The sequence below is a fragment of the Zootoca vivipara genome, chromosome 16, assembly GCF_965207765.1.
Source record: "Zootoca vivipara chromosome 16, rZooViv2.hap1.1, whole genome shotgun sequence".
NCBI lineage: Eukaryota > Metazoa > Chordata > Lepidosauria > Squamata > Lacertidae > Zootoca > Zootoca vivipara.
Genome location: NC_142599.1, coordinates 27,122,883 through 27,141,054, shown reverse-complemented (window position 1 = coordinate 27,141,054; position 18,172 = coordinate 27,122,883). Strand labels below are relative to the sequence as shown.

The following is an 18,172-nucleotide window of genomic DNA, read 5'->3' as shown; positions in this document are numbered from 1 at the left end:
CCCCCCCACAGAGTGGAGCCCGGGGCGCCCCCCTCCCGCTCCCCTATTGTGACACCCCTGCCCCCACCCCAGCACAGCACGCAATCTGGGCTCAGCCCTCCAGTCCTCCTTTATTGTGGAAGTATCTCTGGCTTTTGCAACATCCAGGCTGAAGGAAAGACGTTCTGGGGTGCCCAAAAAGCTTGTGCAGAACTTTTTGCTTCGCTGCTGGTCAGAATGAAACTGAATTGTGTGGTTGTGGCAGCCAGCGTTGTTCTCCCCACACACACACACACCAGCCCCCCCCAAAAAAACATGGGTGCCTGCGTCTCTTGCTGCTTCTGTATCTGAAAGGAGTCGCGCCCCTGATCAGTACAGCACATCAAAACACTTTCTGACAGGGGAAAGCAGGGCCAAGAAAAGGACACTTCACCCCCTTACCCAATGTCTACAGAAGCAGGAGCTGAAAACAAGTCACGTCCTTTAATGTTCAGCCAACCTTCCTTCTCTCCCAATAACCCCAGAGAGAGAGGGAGACAGAGAGAGACCGAGAAAGAGAGACAAGTTGCAGCCTGCAGCTCATGCACCAAATGGATGGCAGAAGCTATACTCCTGACAAGTACAAAAACAAGGGCGAGGCAAGAGGAGGTGGCACCACCCTTGTGATGCCAGGCGTGCTGCTGGAGAGCGCGCCAATCCCGCCAAGCAGAAGCTCTTCCCCACCACGTGGTCCTTCTGCGGGTGGCAAGGCTGGCAAAGCGGGAGGCTGCGTCCTTTCTGTGGCCCTGCCAATGTCCTCAACGGGGTAGATAAAGAGGAACAGCCCCGCTTTTGAGCCCGGGTCAATGGAAGGCAGCAGTGGCGGCGCCCGGTCAGTCCTGAGCCTCTTCTGAGCGCCACTTCAGGGACTCCTCCTTCCGGGCGTCGGGCTTGATCTGGTTGCGCATACCGCCCAGGAGGTTGGAGGTGGCTTCCGAAGCCACGATGAGGGGCTTGACCACAGTGGGAGGGATCTGCCGCAGGACGCCTCCCACCGCCCCAGTGATTCCTTTCTGTTCGTGGCCACGGGTTGCCACGTCGCAGATGGCCTGGGCTGTGTCGATGACACCCTGGAGGAAGAAGAAGAAGAGGAGGAGTAGTTTGGATTTGATATCCTGCTTTATCACTACCCGAAGGAGTCTCAAAGCGGCTAACGATCTCCTTTCCCTTCCTCCCCCACAACAAACACTCTGTGAGGTGAGTGGGGCTGAGAGACTTCAGAGAAGTGTGACTAGCCCAAGGTCACCCAGCAGCTGCATGTGGAGGAGCGGGGAAGCGAACCCCGTTCACCAGATTATGAGTCTACCGCTTTTAACCACCACACCACACTGGTGTAGAGGAGGAGGAGAGAAGGATGGGGAGAGAGAGCATGCATCAGGGTCTGCCAGAGGGCTGTAATCAGGGTTTCTCCAACTTGGGTCTCCGGCTGTTATTGGACTACAGTTCCCATCATCCCTGACCCACTTGGCCTGCTAGCTATGGATGATGGGAGTTGTAGTCCAAAAACTGTTGGATACCCAAGTTGGGGAAACCCTGGCTGGAAGTATCATTCCTTTTCAAATATATAAAGATCATTAATTTACAAGGCAACATGTTTTCCTAGTTGAATTTTATGTAAGCTTCTGTTGTACACACACACACACACACACACACACACACATATATATATATATATATATATATATATATATATATATATATATATATAGGGGGTGGCGTAAACAAATAGTAATGATATTCTGCTAATAGCGAACTCAGACAGTGAGTGCCGAAAGCGATGGAGCCAAAATGGGGCTGCTGGAAAACCAGAGGGAGCACTTGCTTGCCCAGAAGGACCCCATCATGTGCAGAAAGGGAAAAGGCCCCAAGGAAACTAACCCAAAAGCAGCTCAAGGGAGCCAGCCCAGCCCTGGATTTTGGAAGATTCAGGGCAGATAAAAGGAAGCGCTTCTTCACACAGCGCAGAGTTAACCTATGAAACTCACTCCCACAGGAGGCAGGGATGGCCCCCAACCTGGATGGCTCTAGGCCTTACCTCTCGCACAGTGTCATAGGCCTTGGCCACGCCTTCACGCAGGTCGGCAGGTTGCTGGCCGCGCCTCAGCTTGCGTGTGTGCTTCTTGTCCAGGAGGGTGCGGGTCATTGGGGGGGCGGTAGGGGACAGGATGTCGTAGACGGTCTCCGCTGTGGCCTGCAAGGGGGAGAGAAGGGATGGCAAACCAGGAAGGAGAGGCGGTTCTGAGAAACCCCCGTTGCCCTTGCGGGGACTAGCCCTCCCTCCACAATGCCTTCAAACAGCTGAAGGGCTGTCGCATGGGAGATGAAGCAGGCTTGCTCTCTGCTGCTTTGGAGAGCAGGAACCGAGCGAACAGCTTCTAACGGCAAGGAAGGAGATTCCGACTAAACTTTCGGAGGAACTTTCTGAAGGCAAGAGCTGTTTGACAGTGAAATGGAGCTGTGGTTTAAGGGGTTGGACTAGATGGCCCCTTGGGAAACCCTCCCAACTCTACAGTCCTACGATACCCTCCTCATCGCTAAGGGCCGGAGAAGATCAAGGGCAGCTGCCACCCCTTGCAGACCACCCTTGCCCGTCTCAGACCACACAGCCCAAACCTGGATGGCCTGCACCAGGCGGTTGCTGAGCTCGAGGGCTGCGGACGCGGTTGAAGTGCCAAAGGAGGCTGCCCCACGCTGCAGGCCCCGGATGATCCGCCCGTCCTTGCGGTACTGCTCGATGGGCAGCCAGAAGAGGTCACGGAGGCCGTGGACTGGGAGAGAAAGAGAGAGAGAGAGGAGAGGGCAAATGCAAGGGAAGCACTGTTGCATGTCAGGCAAAACCATTCCTCTTTACCCAGGTCTATGGCTATTCAATAATCTATGGCCTGTAAAAGTGTGGAGAGAGAGGACTGTTATTATTATTATTATTATTAGGCTGTCTCTGTCTGTATGCTTTTTGCTATGTTTTTCCATTGATGTTTTGTAATGTGTTTCTAAAGTTGAACATCTCCCTGAGATCTTTTGATAAATTGAATTATTATTATTATTATTACTACTACTACTACTACTATTAACTGTGCTGCTGGATCAGGCCAAAGGGGGACTTACCTGGTCCAGCATGCTGCTTTCCACCATGGCCAACTGGGTGCACACTCCTCCCCAATGGGAAACCCACATGCAGGGATGGCAAGGCAACAGCTCGCTCTCCCCAGCAGTTGGGTGTTCAGAGGTAGACTGTGCCTGGGCCTGGAGGCTCCATCTAGTCCTCCTCATAACTACCCTCCTGTTTGTATATGTAGGTAGGCAGGAAGCCTTCCAACCCCCGACACATCCCTGGGCAATCTCCTCCTCCCGCCGGACTTACAGAGCTGCACCACGGAGTGCATAGGCCCCACGCCTCCCAGGATGCCCGGCAGCTGGTTCTTGCGGATGTCCGTCAGCCACTCGGTCAGGGCGTAGCTCACCACCTTCTCCACGCCCAGTAGCCTGAGGAGGCGGAGAAGCAGGAGGTCAGGGGGGCCCAAAAGGGCAAGGCCCACCAGATCCGGCCCCCCAGGCCAGTGAAGCCGTGGGGAGGGGCTGCCGGCAGATGTGTCTCAGGCAGCGGGATGTGGAAGCACCTGCGGCTTTTCAGCCCATCTTGGCAATGGATAAATGGGGCTGCCTCCATTCAGATACTGGCTTCTTACTACGCACCACCAAGATGCTGGGGGGTTTAGAGCCCCTCCTTGCCCTCCTCTCCACTGACACACCCCACCCAGCCAACGTAAAAAGGCCAAAGGTGGCTCCTTACCCATGTCGACAGCAGAGCCTCTTGAGCTTGAGCTCAGAGCAGTTGAGCTGCGCCAGGCCGATGAGGATGCCGGCAAAGGTGCCCTAAGGAGGAATGGAGAGAATTTTTGTAGAGTGGGAAGGGACCCTGCAGGTCATCTAGGCCAACCCTCTGCAGTGCAGGAATTGAAAGCCTCAGGGGAAGGAGAGTCCACCTCCTCCCAAGGGAGTCCTCTCCACTATCAAAGAACTCTTAACCACCAGAAAGTTCTTCCTAAGAAGGGTGGACACTGACTCAGCGACCCCGCTGCCTCCTCCGGACAGGCACTCCCCTTCCCCACCCTCGGCCTTTGGGTCTCCAGATGTTTTGGACTACAATTCCCATCATCCCTGACTAGCTAAGGATGGAGTTGTAGTCCAAAAACAGCTGGAGACCCGAGTTTGGGAAAGCCTGGATTGATCTCTCTCCCCACCCCCATCCATTCCTGGGCACAAGGGCCAGGCTTTAGAGGGAAGAAAGAGGCAGCCTGGTGGGGACCCTATGCCAAGACCCTAAAACGCAGCCCCCTTGAGCTGTCCTGTCGCAAAAGCAACACCAGCTGGAATGAATGTCTGGAAGGTGGAGAGAGACTGAGCAGCAGCTCTGCAAAGGGGTCACTCATAGCAGACAAGAAAGTTCCCCAGGCCTGGGGAGGGAGGGGGGCTCCTGCGGACTCTGCTACTCACCACTTGGTCCACGGTCACATGCTTTCCCTGGTAGTCCAGCCAGATGGGCACTTCGGACGTGAACCGGAACTCTCTGAAGAGGGAGAAGCCAAGGAGAAGGGGAGATGCTTTTTCCCTTGTGGTGGGGAAATGCTGGCAGCAGTGCCGGCTACCACTCCAGTGGCCCATCTACTCCAGCGTCCTGTTCTCACAATGGCCGTGTACATCTAAGAACCTAGAAAGCTAGATAGACTGCCCCTGGGCCTGGAGGTTCCATAAGCACCTAAGTCCACCCTGCTGGATCAGGCCAACAGCCCATCTAGTCCATCATCCCTTTCTCACCGGAGCCAGCCAGATGCCTCTGGGAAATCTTCAAGCAAGACCTCTGCCCTCCTGTGGTTTCTAATCAATGTTATTTAGAAGCATTTGTTTGTCTCCAGCTGTGGAGGCAGGCATAGCTGGGATGGCTAGCATCCTCCTCCTCCCTTCTACAGAACACACACCCTCCTACAACAAGCTGGGCGATGACTCTTGCAGCTCCCATTTCTCATACGCATTATAAATTCTGCAGGGGAAGTGTGGCGTAGTGGTCAGTGTCAGATCACAACCTGGGAGACCAGGATTCAAATCCCCACAGGGATCACATGAGCCTTGAGACGGGTCACTGCCTCTCAGCCTAACCTACCTCACAGGGCTGTTGTGGGGCAGAAAGAAAATGTGGAGCAGGGGAGCCATAAATGCTGCCTTGAGCTCCTTGGAGGAAAAGTAGGATGCAAATATAGCAATTGATAGAATTCCCCACTAAAACTCTGCAGGTTGCCCCTGCTGCCCCCAACATCCACACGCCCCATCCTTTCAGGCTCCCCACGTCAAGCGCTTGTACCGGAAGTAAATGGGCTGGTCGGAGGAGGAAGAGGAGGCGTTGGACAAGGAGCTGTTTTCGCTGGCCGTGGTCTCCATTGAGGCTGTCATCTCCCCCTCCGCTCCCTCAGGCTCTTTCCCCAAGGACTCTGTGCGACCTATGGTGTGGAAGAGCAGCATTGGGCAATATGAGAGAGAGAGAGAGAGAGAGAGAGAGAGAGAGAGAGAGAGAGAGAAGAGGGGCACCTCTGGGGGTTCCTCTAGGCAGCCTCTGCCATCCCTGTGACACTCTAGATCAGGCATAGGCAACCTTGGCTCTCCAGATGTTTTGGAACTACAACTCCCATGATCCCTAGCTAACAAGGCCAGTGGTCAGGGATCATGGGAGAGCCAAGGTTGCCTATGCCTGCTCTAGATGTTGTTGAACTACAACCCCCATCAGCCCCCAACAAGCATGGCCAACAAGCAGCCATGGTGAGGAGGGTGGTGCAGAACTGGGGAAGCCTTCCTCCTCCTCTAGGGAAAGGAAGATCCTCCTGGGAAGCCAGACACTCACCTTCCGAGCCAGCCTCGCAGGGCACGACGGGGTTAATGCTGGCAGCCACACTGGTGAAGAAGTCCTTGAGGAAGAACAAGGCATCCTGGAGCAAAAGCAAGGAGAAAGCAGGAACCAATAATAATTATTATTATTTAGTATCAACCCTGGCGATCAATGGGGTGACAGATGTCGCAGCCAGATCGCCCTCACAGATTGGGGGATATCGCCAGACAGGAGGACATAGCCCGCGTGAAATCTGGGATGTTTTTAGGGGAGCAGGTGTATCGGTCTGCACCAGCCCGTTACCTGGCGGATATCCACTACGTGGAATACCGCAGACTAATTACTGCGGCTAGACTGAATGTCCTTGATTCGGCGGTTTTGAGGGGAAGATTTGGAGGAGTCCCATACGGTCAGAGAATGTGCCATTGTGCCTTGGGTGAGGTAGAATCCACAGAACACATTCTACTGAGTTGTCCCTTTTATAATGATTTAAGGCAATATCTTATAGACCCGTATTTATCTCAGTTTAGTTCCCGACCAAGAGAACGGCAGGCAGCATATTTGCTAAACAAGCCCACTGGGAAAATAACCTTCTCAGTGGCTAAATTCCTCTTCCTGGCGCTCAAGTGTCGGAAACGTATAATCGAATGTCTTGATGTGGGTTATCTGTAGGAGGTTTAGTAGCGTGGTCATACCCCATTTATGTATCCCTCTGATGCCTTCAGTTTTATATTTTTATATTTTTATGTACCCCTCTGATGCCTTCAGTTTTGTATGTTTATCTTTGTATTGAGAAATGTTTTTTTGTTTCTGACTATCGGTCGAATAAAGTATATTGATTGATTATAATTTAGTATTTCTATCCCGCCTTTCTCTCAACCTGGGATTCAAGGTGGCTTACAACATTTGGGAATAATAATAAAAAATGCAAAGGAATAGAAACTAACAATAATTAAAATGCATCAAAACACATTTAGAACCAGCAATCCAAATTTGTTTTGATCCCTGTGTATTTCCATCCTGTGCTACTTCTATTTTCATAGCAGGCATACAATAAATCTAGCAGTTACTATTATCACCCTCGGAAGCTCCAGCGCAGACATCTCCAGTTTGGGCAAACTGGGAGGGAGAAGAGGAGGAATCCACCTTGCTTGGTCTTGCCAGGTCCACCCCTCCCATCCCGAAAGGAAACCACTACGCTCAAAGTCACCAGACATTGGACACCTCTAGGGATGGGTGCTTTTAGAGGTGTGGTGCATGGCCTTGTCTGAGCATTTTACCCATCACCAGAGGGATTTGAGGGGGGTTACAGAACAAAACCATTTTGATGTTGTACGGTTTCAGTTTATACACTTTATTAGGCCCCCCAACAATGCATGCCTCTGCCGTATCGATATGTGATGCTTCGAAAAGGTCCCTTTGCAGAATCTATTTTATTACAACGTCTGTCCTGAAGCATCTGTTCGTTTTATTCTACTGCAATAATGTGCTCCACACAGTCACAGTTTCTTATTTCTTTACTGTTTGCATGCTGCTGTGTTTGAAAACTTACTAAATTCATGTTTTAAAAAACAAAACAGCTCAGTTGGTGGAGCATGAGACCTTTAATCTCGGGGCTGTGGGTTCGGGCCCCACATTGGGCAAAAGATTCCTGCATTGCAAGCGGCTCGACTAGACGATCCCTTTCCAACTCTACAAATTCTATGATGCTAGGACCAAGCCAGGCATCCGAGCCACAGCCACAGGCAGCCGTTTTGGCTATGCATATCCTTCTCTTGTGGGAGGGCAGGGAGCTCCGAGCGCAGGGGTGCTCCCAAACAAAGCGCCCCCCCCACCGTCCCCTACAGAGCACCTAACCCCAACCCCACCCTCCTCACCTGGTCAATGTTGAGCCTGAGTGGCATCAAGGAGACACGAAGACAGCACTCAGGACCCCCCAGACCAGACTCAGGGCAGACATGCAGGGCTTTGATGGTGAGCTGTGAAGAAAGAGGGGGGGGTCAGTCTTGCGATGGCCTCCAGTGACAGAAGACGGTGGAGCTTTCCAGAGGCTGAGCTTCAGCAGCACCAAATCCCCCTACCCACAAGACTGTTTCACTCTCAGACTCCAGGCCAGGCTGAACTACCAGAGTCTCATCAGGCCTCCAAGATCCAGGCGGGTTTATTTATTCTGCAACATTTATATACCGCTGGTTGTTGTAAGGGGGGGGGGGACACACACACCCTCAAAGCTGTTTACAAAAAGAACAATGAAATTGCTGATAAACAGATAATTAAAACATTCGGAGAGGGATCAAAAATAAACTAAAATCAGGTTAAGGCACACGTCAACATTCTACGTATCCGGACAGAGTTGTCTAATCCAAAATGTCTTTAGCGGGAGTACTGTGAAGGTGCCTGCCTGATGACAACAACAGGCAGGGAGTTCCAAAGTACCACACCGAAAGATCAATTTCTTACAAATGCAGAAGGGGTATTATGTGGCACCTGAAGCAATGCTAGTTCTGCAGCTCGAAGCGGTCGAAAGGGCATTAAGCCCATCTTGCAAGCAAAATAGTCCCAAGTTGTTAAGGGCTTTCTATCTATATTAATAGCAACACCTTGAACCCGGGTCCAGCAGCAAACTGGCAAATGGAAGATCACTCCGCCCAGGGGTGATATATATGCTGAGAAGGCCTCATTCCTGTCAGCAACCGCGCTGCAGCATTCTGCACTGACTTCAGCTTCCGGATCGAGAGCAAGGGATGTCCCCACATCAAGCGCACTGCAGTAATCTAGTACTGAAGGCCCCCCCCCCCAAAAAAAATAAGCGTACAGGAAAGGGGATCATCTTCTAGACTTTTCCAGTCCAAGGAGAGACGGAGACAGCCAAGAGCCAGGGGAGAGGTCTGCTCCTTGGTGCTCACCAGCAACGCAACCCACAACCCCCCACCTGCTCTCAGCTCCTCCTGCTGCTGCTGCCCCCCGTACCATGTTGGAGTGGGCTCGGCGTGGCATGCACTCGCTGCTGTACAGGTAGAGGAACTTGTTGATCTGAGAGGAGGCCAGGCGGTCTCGGATCTCCAGCTCCTGGACAATGAAGACCTGTCTGGCCACGGGCTGCTCTTCCAACTCCACGGAGGGTTTCTCAGATGTGCCGCTGCTGCTGCTGGGGTAAGTTTCATGCTGGAAACTCACCTGGAGAGGAGGGGAGAGGTGAGGGCAGGTGAGGTCACCATTTTGTCCCACTTCCCCCACACACACACTGTTGTTGTTGTTGTTGTTGTTGTTGTTGTTGTTGTTGTTGTTGTTTGCCAATTAATTTTTATTCATTTTCAAATTTGTAACACATTGAAACCAAATTAAAATTAATACCGGCTTCCCCCTCTCTCAGGTTTATTCCAATTTTTTGGAATCCACTTTTACATGCTGTTTATTTTACAGATTTATCCGTAATTGACATCTTTTTTTTTTTAAAAAAAAGCAAATTCCTCATCCCTCAGCTATTCCCCTTTACCAACACCTGGTTACAGATAAAACAAAATTATATCAAGGAACGACAAGTGAGGTTGCAATAATTTTAAATCGTTTGTTCTCCTCTCCAACTTGCATGTTAGTTTCATTTTCTTATTCCGGATAATTTCCAGCTTCTGCCTGTTTGTGTGCACCCTTCCAGGGGAGGCTTTTCCTTTCCCCCACTGTTTTGATTCATTCACCTGTCCTCAAAGGAAGCTCAGGGTGGTGTATGCTGCCCCCCCCCACTTTTCTTCTCACAAACAACCCTAAGAGGTAGGCCAGGCCAAGAGACTAAGAATGACCCAGGGTCACCAAGTGGGGTTTTTTGGTACATATTGTAGTCCTAGCCCAGCACTCCCCCCCCCACCGATGCCCCGGTGTTTCCAAACCTCTTTCCTTTCAGATCTCTTGCATCCCACCCACCAACCAACAGAGCGATTCCCTGCCTTGTAAGGACAGCCGTTCTCACAAGGGCCTTTCTGGAGAAATTTTTATTTTATTTTATTTTCATCCTAAAACCTCAGGGTGGTTCACGGAATAAAATACAGGAGAAGAAACATGCAAGTAATTAAAACGAAACAGCAGAACAATAACCCACCCCTTCCTACAGGCACATTTAAAAGACTGTCTAATCAGCCAAAGGCCTGGTTGAAGAGGAACGCTTTCACCTAAATATATATATATAATGAAGGTGCCTGGTGAACCCATTTAAAACGCGAAGGAGCCCCTTGAGCAGCGAGTAAGGCCCCCATCCTGAGCCACCAGCTCTCACCTTTGTCAGCTGGATCTCCATCAACAGGTCATGGATGCGGCTGGTGCCCCCCTGAGCCCGCCAGGTGTTCTGGGGCCGGTTGGTGACAGAGGATCGGGACGGGGACGAGCGGGCACTGGAAAGAGACGGCTTCGTCCTGGAGAAGGAGATGGGGAGCGAGAGCTTGTTAAAGTCAACGGATGAGACTTGCTCCTCCGCCCCGCCAGCCATAAGAACAGACTAGAAAAGCCTGCTGGGCGGATGGCAAATGGCCCAGTCCAGAATCCTGTTCTCATAAATGGCCAACTAGATGCATCAACGGGAAACCGGCAAGCACAAGAAAACTCTCCCTCCTTTTGGTTTCCAGAAACAGAATTGCAGATGTCTAAAATCGTGGCCTAATTTTGCAGCTGCCCCTTACTTATCTAACATCACTAACAAAGCCTATCAATGGGCCTTTTCTAGAGCCCGTTTTGAGGCAATGCCCTCAGCTGTGCTGTACGGCAAATTAATGTGGGTACCAATTCATAAGGTAGAATCTGTCACTCACATCCTTTTATTTTGTGAATTATATAGTGAAGAACGAGCTCGACTTATTTTACCCCTTTTATCAAAATTTATACCCTTACAATTATACCCTTATTTGGAATTCTCCTCCGAAATCTTACAAAAATTCCTTCTGGAAGATTCCTCAAGTCTAGTATCATATGATGTGGCCAAATTCTGCACTTTAGCTATTAAGAAACGTAAATCTCTTCTATTGAATAATACATTGCAAATTCCTTTAGTGTAACTGTTCTGCTTCTGGTGATGTTATTGCTGATTTTTTGTTTGAAATTTTGGTACTTTGTATTGCTGGCTTTTGCTGTAATAAAACTGAACTGAGAACTGGTTTCCAGAAACTGGCACAGGCAACTCCCCATTTATACAGGGGGCCTCTGTGCGTGTAACTGAAATTGTGTGTATTGGGAAGACCCTGGAGAGTCCTAGTGTCTTGCAAGGAGACCCCTCCCCAAAGTCCAAAGAGGATGTCCTCTTTGGGCTCTAGGGAGGGTCTCCTCGCAAGCCAGAAGGGCAGCGGGCCTTGCACCGCTGACATGCAGGGAGGGAGTGACGGCTGCTGCACTTCCCCGCATGTCGGCTGTTAGGCAAGGAGACTTCCACAAAGCCCCTCTGGCTCACAAGAAGACCTACCCTGGAGCCCGAACAGGACATCCTCTTCAAGCTTTAAGGATGGTCTCCTTGCGAACCAGGAGGACCTTCGGGGGGGATTAATTTTTTAAAAAAACAGGTGGCAGAGCAACAGGTAGGCAGCTGAGGGCGAGCGGCTCACCTGGGTGAGTGGGCGTGGCCCGAGGCAGAGCGCCCCAGCCCAAAGTCCCTCCCGCCATAGAGATGCCAGACCACCGAGATCTCCCGCATCATCACCCGGCTCTCGGGGACCGGGAAGCGCGAGGGGGCCTTCAGGAGGTCTGTGCTCCCCAGGGGGCGGGAAAAGTGCCCCTCCTGGATGCGAACGGGGCCTTCCAAGAGCTTCGTCACCACCGGCTCCCCGTCTCGGGGCTGCGGAGAGAGGAGGAGGCAGGATCAGAGCACATAGAGGCAGGATCAGAGCACATAGTTCCCAGAAACTGGTATTTAGGAGCATCCAGCCCCGGATAGCGCCTCTTAAAATAAGCCATCAATAGCGCCTCTTAAAAGCCATCCAAGCTGGAAGCTATCGCTGCCTTCAGAGAGGTGGTTCGGCAAGGGCCCTTGCTTTGCCAAATCCACAGAAATAAAGACTTGGCTCCAGAGACAGCGGATGGCCTGAGGCTTGCAGAAGGGCCGGTCCTTACCGGGATTCCGGTGCCTGGGGCATCCAGGATGCAGAAGTCGTCTGTGGCTTCGCTCTCGCCCTCGCTGTCCTCCGAAGGGCTGAAGTCCAGCCCCTCCCCGACGGGGGCAGGTGGTGGGGCCGGGGTCTTTCCTGCCTTGCCCATGGCTCCGTTCTCCCCAGGGAACAGGTAGACAGAAACCGGGGACGGCTGCCGCCTGAGCCCGGAGTCACCTGGGAAAGGGGGAAAGGTTATATTAAGCGGGGCAAGTCCCATTCAGCTCTGAGCCACCCTCCGCTGCCAGGGAGGACCAGCAGGAAGGATGCAAAAGGCGCAGCTAGAGGTGGGATCAAGGGGAAGCATTCTCTCAGGACACAAGACAAGAAAACTTGTCGCATGTTAGAGTGGATGGTTTTGTCAGGGGTTATATTAGAGTGGATGAGTTTATACATAGCTGACAGATGAAGAACCGGAAGTTCTTTATTTTCTCAACTATTTTTTCCTTTTTTCTTTCTTTCATTATTTCCTGTTTTTTCTTCCCTTTCCCACTTTATTCCTACTCTCTCTCTCTCATTCTCTTTTTTTCTTCTTTCCTTGTCTTTTTATATAGATCAATGTTTTCATTTTGATAAAAAAAAGATATTTGATGATAATCATTGTCAGTTGGAGAAATCCTTCTCCAACTGCTAATAAAATTCATTTTTTAAAAAAACCCTCAAAAAGGCTCATTTGCTGATAATAATTGTTACTACCAGACTGGGAACCTCAGGCCTGAAGGCAGAATCATAGAATCACAGGAAGAATCATTGGAAGGGTCCTGAGGGTCATCTAGTCCAACCCCCTGCCTCCTGGCCTCTCTACTTGGCCCTTGTCTACCTTGCACCACCCAACCCCTCGCCTGCTTTTGCCTGGCTGGAACTGTGACGCTGCTCCTGCTGCTTGCTTGCTAGGAAGATGGAGAGAGCTGTTGCTCCACACCCCTGGTCCCAGCTGATCATCACCCTGCCATATCTTGCCTCAATGCTTGGTGAAGAATCGCTACCCAGCAGCATCCAGGGAAATCCAAGCGTCCCCTTCTGCACCCTCCCCCCTCCTGTTTGCTCCTCCTTACCCATCTCTCCGGCCAGTTCCTGGAGGCTGCGCTCCGTGTCAATGAGGGCGTCTGTGAGGTCTTGCTGGTTGATTGCTGCAGTCTCAGCAGGCGGGCACGACGGCAGCGACGCCGGGCTCTCAGACAACTAGCAGGGCACAGAAGAGGGCGTGAGCGCCCTGGAAGCAGCAAGGGCGAGAGCAGGGCGCCCATCTGAGGGGGGGCTGCTCACCAATGAATTTGCATTAAGTTTCAAAACTTTTAAACAAATTGAATTCCAGTGGACCTCCAATTTTATACAAAGTCGACTTCCCACCCTTCTTCCGTTCCCTCCCTTTCCTGCTGCGCGACGTAACATTTTATCATTAATCTTTAATCCTTTATCATCCGCGGCCGCCTGTTTCAAAACAAAATCCTGCTCGCGCTTTTAATTAACTCTATAATATATGCCAGAGTCAAAATAAGGGTACCAATATCACTCTGAAAAACTGAGGGGGGGGTTGCTTTCAAGTCTCACTAGCCGCTTCATCTGCATTTTTAGCTGTAAGTTGTGCAAATTACTGAATAGGGAGCTAGGCATTTTATTAGATTGATTCATTTAATGGGATGATTGGTTGATGTATGGTGGTGGGGAAGAATGAGTTGATTTTCTTTTGCTTCATTGTGAATCAGGTGTTTTGTTGGTTTTTTAAAAAGTGAAATTTATACTTTTTAGCTCATTTCCGTTTTTAATTATTTTGCTTCCTGAACTTTTAGGGGATGCTTGGATTTAGTCCATTTTTTCGCAGCTGATTTTTATGTGGCAATGTTTTTTTCTGATACTGACGAGGATACTCTATTTAGTTAATGTCAGAGGGTCGTCGTGGCTACTCTAGAGTAACTCCGCTTGAGTCCAGTTTGTCTTTATAGACTTTTATTGTGCAAGGTATTTACAGCGCAGAGATAGCTTATAAAACATGACCTCTCATTCCGAATCAGAATCCGGCAATGGCGTACGTCTGTTCTTACGCTAGCAAAGTAGTCGGGGCACCCCAAAACGCCTCCCCCTTGACCTGCGTCGCGGTGCTCTACTTAACTCTTGTGCCGGAAGGAGCAATGCCCTCTGTCTCCTCCCTGTCAGGGTAGTGGCAGGCTCTCCAGCATCCCTGAGCCCTTGCCCGCATCTCTCCGCCCCGAGCTTTCCCATTGTTCCGCACGCTGGTTTCTCTCTCCCTCCGAGTCTCCCCCCTCCCCCCTGGCTGCTTCAGACCCACTGCTGCTCCCTGTGCTTGGCGAGGTGGACGTCAGGATGGTGGGGGCTGGCTCCCTGTAGGGAGTCACCCTTACAGTTAAGTTTTATGGAACGTAGAAATACTCTCCTTTTCGTTTTGTCATTTGCTGTTTATTTAAGATGTTTTAACCTATCTTCTAAACTGCTTTAAAGGCTTTCGTTTAACTACGAGCGGTATATAAATGGTCCAAATAAAAACTAAAAACATAAGCTTACGGTTGGAGGTGGCAGCAACCCCAGGCCCCATTTCAACTGCCCCCCACACACCCCCACGCCCACTTGGCACTCACCTGCACCTTCTGGCCGGCGATTTCTGTGGGGCTGTCGTGGTGGGGCGGGGGGTGCAAGTCCCCATTGTTCACCACGTACTGGATGAGGTTGGCGAGGGCCGCACAGGAATCTGCGCAGGTGTGCACATGGACCACATTGTTGGAGCAGCGGAGCTCAAACAGAGGGCGAGTCTGCACCAAAGCAGGAGAGAGAGAGTGTGTGTGTGTGTTAAAAAAAGAAAGAAAAGAAATCACCCCAGACAGATGTCTTCCTGCTGGCCACCAGTCTGCATGTTTAAAACGAGGATTGGAGAAATTCATGGGCTATCGATGGCTGCTGGCCACAGCAGCTGTGCTCTGCCTGGCCATCTAATATGATAAAATGTGGTACGTGTATTAAATGTTCATGGAGGAGGAAGCTATTGTTAAGGAAGACGAGGCCACTGATGGCAACTAGCCAGGGTGGTTTTGCTCCATGGTTAGAGGCAGGAATGCTTCTGAATAATACCACAGGAGAGGAGAGGGTGCTTCTGCTCGGATCCTTGTGCTTGCTTTCCCACAAGCATATGGGCAGCCACTGAGAGAACAATGCTCTGGAGGGTAGAACTCGAACAAGGGGCTTCAAGTTACAAGGAAGGAGATTTCCGACTAAACATCTGGAAGAACTTTCTGACAGTCAGAGCTGTTCCACAGTGGAACGGACTCCCTGGGGAGGCGGTGGACTCTCCTTCCTTGCAAATTTTTTAAGCAGAGGTTGGGTGGCCAACCGTCAGGGATGCTTTAGCTAAGATCCCTGCATTGCAGGGGGTTGGACTGGATGACCTTTGGGGGTCCCTTCCAACTCTATGAGTCTATGACAAGAGGCCTGATCCAGGAAGCTCGTCTTAGGTTATTTTTGCCCACGTCTCAAAAGGAGATGGAAGACGTTGTTCCCATCAGCCCCTTTCCCAGCCCTGATGAGTCAGGACTTCTGCTCCCCACGGAAGGGAGTTCCACAGAAAGCAAGCAACTTTAGAGACGCAAACCCTCCTTGGAAGGTGGCTCCTCGCGTCCCCCATAAAGGCCTCTTGGAACTCACCAGCTTCCCTGTCGTGGCTCCCTTGAACGTGGTGATCACCAGCTCCAGAAGGTCCACATCCACAACGCAAACATAATCTGAGACCGGGAGATAGAGAGAGGAACATTACTTTCCAGCGTCAGAGAAGCTGCTCTGCCTGCAGAAGGTCCCAGATTTGACCACTGGCACCTCTCCAGGTAAAGGTGAGGATGCTGAACTAGATGGCCCTGGGCCTGATCCAGCAGGCTCCCCTCCTTCATGTTCTTATGTAGGTGAGAGCCAAAGCCTGGCAACGTTACCTCTCCTCAGGTCGCCCATCTCTGTGTCGCATTTGTTTGAGAGGTAAAGGGCCGAGTCGTCCAAAATGAACCTGTGGGGAGAACAGGGCAGCTGGTTAGCAGCATCCTGGGGGGGGGGGGAACAGGTCAAGAGGAGCCAAGAGCTGCTTACGCTGTGCCTGCAGAAACGGGGGGTGTTCCAAAGGCGGAAGGCACCTGATCTGCAGCGCCCACTCCCACTTTGCCAGCGAGTTGCGCCAACCAAGGAAGAGGCTTTGCCCACAGCTATCTCTGAGCGCTCAGGGGTGGTGGTAAGGCCCTCTAGATGCTGTTGTGGGGGCTATAACTAACTCTCATCATCCCCAGTGGTGAGAAATGCTGCTGAAGGCTGGGGGGACCCAGGGGTGAAATCCCCGACTTACTGGGTGGCTTTGGGCCAGTCTCCCAGCCTCACCTCCCTCGCAGATACGTTAGGAGGACACAATAGAAGGAGAAACCCTTGGAACAGGGGTGGGATATATCCTACCTCACAGGGTTGTTGTGTATTAGGTAAAGGTAAAGGGACCCCTGACCATTAGGTCCAGTCGTGACTGACTCTGGGGTTGCGCGCTCATCTCGCATTATTGGCCGAGGGAGCCGGCGTACAGCTTCCAGGTCATGTGGCCAGCATGACAAAGCTGCTTCTGGCGAACCAGAGCAGCACACGGAAACGCCGTTTACCTTCCCGCTGTAGCGGTCCCTATTTATCTACTTGCACTTTGACGTGCTTTCGAACTGCTAGGTTGGCAGGAGCTGGGACTGAGCAACGGGAGCTCACCCCGTCACAGGGATTCGAACCGCCGACCTTCTGATCGACAAGCCCTAGGCTCTGTGGTTTAACCCACAATGCCACCTGCGTCTTAATTAAACAGCTCAAAAACTGCTAGGCAGCCGCAGAAGGGACTGTGTGGCTTTAAGCCACTCACCGTCTGTTGCCCCAACTGACCTCATAAAATAGGTCAAGAGGGGGGGTGGAGAGAAGCAGACAAACTACCTTGTGCTCTTGGGGGTGAGGAGCAAGTAATTAAGTTCCAAGTATTGGCAATCATAGCAGCTGTCTTGGCCCTAGACCTCCCCCCCTCCAGTGCGTCACATAGGCTGCAACCAGCTGGCCTCAAGGTCTCCACTCTGTGCAAGCGAAAGGACTCAAGGAAGGAGCAGGGTAGAAGGTTGAGACCCACCGGAGGAGGAAGACGGACGTGTCCACAATGATGTTGCTGGAGAGGGTGAAGGTCTCGGCTGTGATGAGGACCCGGATTGGCAAGTAGAGAGGCCTGCAGGGGAGAAGACAGGACTCAGGGGTGTACCGGGGGTGTTGGACAGCGACTGCCGTCCTCCCACCCCAAGTCACCTGAACCTCTGTGGGTAGCAGGAAGAGGCTGCCTCCTCTGGTCACAGAAAGATGCTGCACATACTTCTGCAAGGGATCTGGGACAAACTTGGACCCAGTAGAATTAATCTGAGCCTTGAAGAACCCACGTAGAGCTGAAAGAGGAAGTGGGAAAGAGTGCCACTCTTCCCCACTTCCTCCTTCAGCTCTATGTACAGTGGTGCCTCGCTTAACGAATGCCCTGTTTAACGAAATTTCCGCTTAACGAAAGGATTTTTCGAGCGGAGGTTGCCTCGCTAGACGAATTCGTTTTACGAAAAATTCGTCTAGCGAATCGCGTCTTCCCATAGGAATGCATTGGAATTCAATTAATGCGTTCCTATGGGCATTAATTGCATTCCTACGGGATTCCTACGGGATTCGCTAGATGAATTTTTCGTTATAAGAAAAGACCCGTGGAACGAATTAAGTTCGTCTAGCGAGGCACCACTGTACTTGTTCAAGGGGGGGTGGGGGTGGGAAGACCTTCGTCATCCTTACTCCCTCGTGACCAAGGAGGCAGTGACAGGGTAGGGGGCTCTGAGGCTTCATGGGCACCGAGGGAAGGTTTCCGGGGCACCGTGTTGGCCATAATGAGCTCAATGGACCGATGGTCTGAGCTGGCAGAGAAGGCAGCCTCCGGTGTCCCAATAAATACCTGTAATCCACAGCACAGCTGAACAGGTGGGTGTGCAGCACTGTGATGACCGTCGGGGGCGCAAAGCCCAGGATGGGGTCATCCAGAACATCCAGGAAGTCAATCAACTGAGGGGACAGATGAGCACAGTCAGATTTCGGGGACACGCACCCTTGGCATGAGACCGGTCGACACTGACAGCCCGCT

At 51.5% G+C, this 18,172-nt stretch overlaps 1 protein-coding gene across 1 annotated transcript in view; it reads right to left on the bottom strand.

Moving 5' to 3' along the window:
• Positions 1 to 443: 443 nt before the first annotated feature.
• ATG2A (autophagy related 2A) overlaps positions 444 to 18,172 on the bottom strand; it is a 40,004-nt gene continuing 22,275 nt past the window's right edge. Inside the window, exons 24-42 of the mRNA XM_060269734.2 lie at positions 17,987 to 18,093; positions 17,141 to 17,233; positions 15,942 to 16,012; positions 15,664 to 15,740; positions 14,607 to 14,777; positions 13,068 to 13,194; positions 11,978 to 12,189; positions 11,473 to 11,702; positions 10,161 to 10,296; positions 8,864 to 9,070; positions 7,771 to 7,872; positions 5,909 to 5,993; positions 5,375 to 5,510; positions 4,513 to 4,585; positions 3,809 to 3,891; positions 3,380 to 3,501; positions 2,632 to 2,786; positions 2,054 to 2,209; positions 444 to 1,088 (exon numbers count right to left, since the gene is read on the bottom strand). Of these exons, the coding sequence (XP_060125717.2) occupies positions 852 to 1,088; positions 2,054 to 2,209; positions 2,632 to 2,786; positions 3,380 to 3,501; positions 3,809 to 3,891; positions 4,513 to 4,585; positions 5,375 to 5,510; positions 5,909 to 5,993; positions 7,771 to 7,872; positions 8,864 to 9,070; positions 10,161 to 10,296; positions 11,473 to 11,702; positions 11,978 to 12,189; positions 13,068 to 13,194; positions 14,607 to 14,777; positions 15,664 to 15,740; positions 15,942 to 16,012; positions 17,141 to 17,233; positions 17,987 to 18,093 (2,580 nt within the window). The 3' untranslated portion in view covers positions 444 to 851. The remainder of the gene's footprint in view (positions 1,089 to 2,053; positions 2,210 to 2,631; positions 2,787 to 3,379; positions 3,502 to 3,808; positions 3,892 to 4,512; positions 4,586 to 5,374; positions 5,511 to 5,908; positions 5,994 to 7,770; positions 7,873 to 8,863; positions 9,071 to 10,160; positions 10,297 to 11,472; positions 11,703 to 11,977; positions 12,190 to 13,067; positions 13,195 to 14,606; positions 14,778 to 15,663; positions 15,741 to 15,941; positions 16,013 to 17,140; positions 17,234 to 17,986; positions 18,094 to 18,172) is intronic.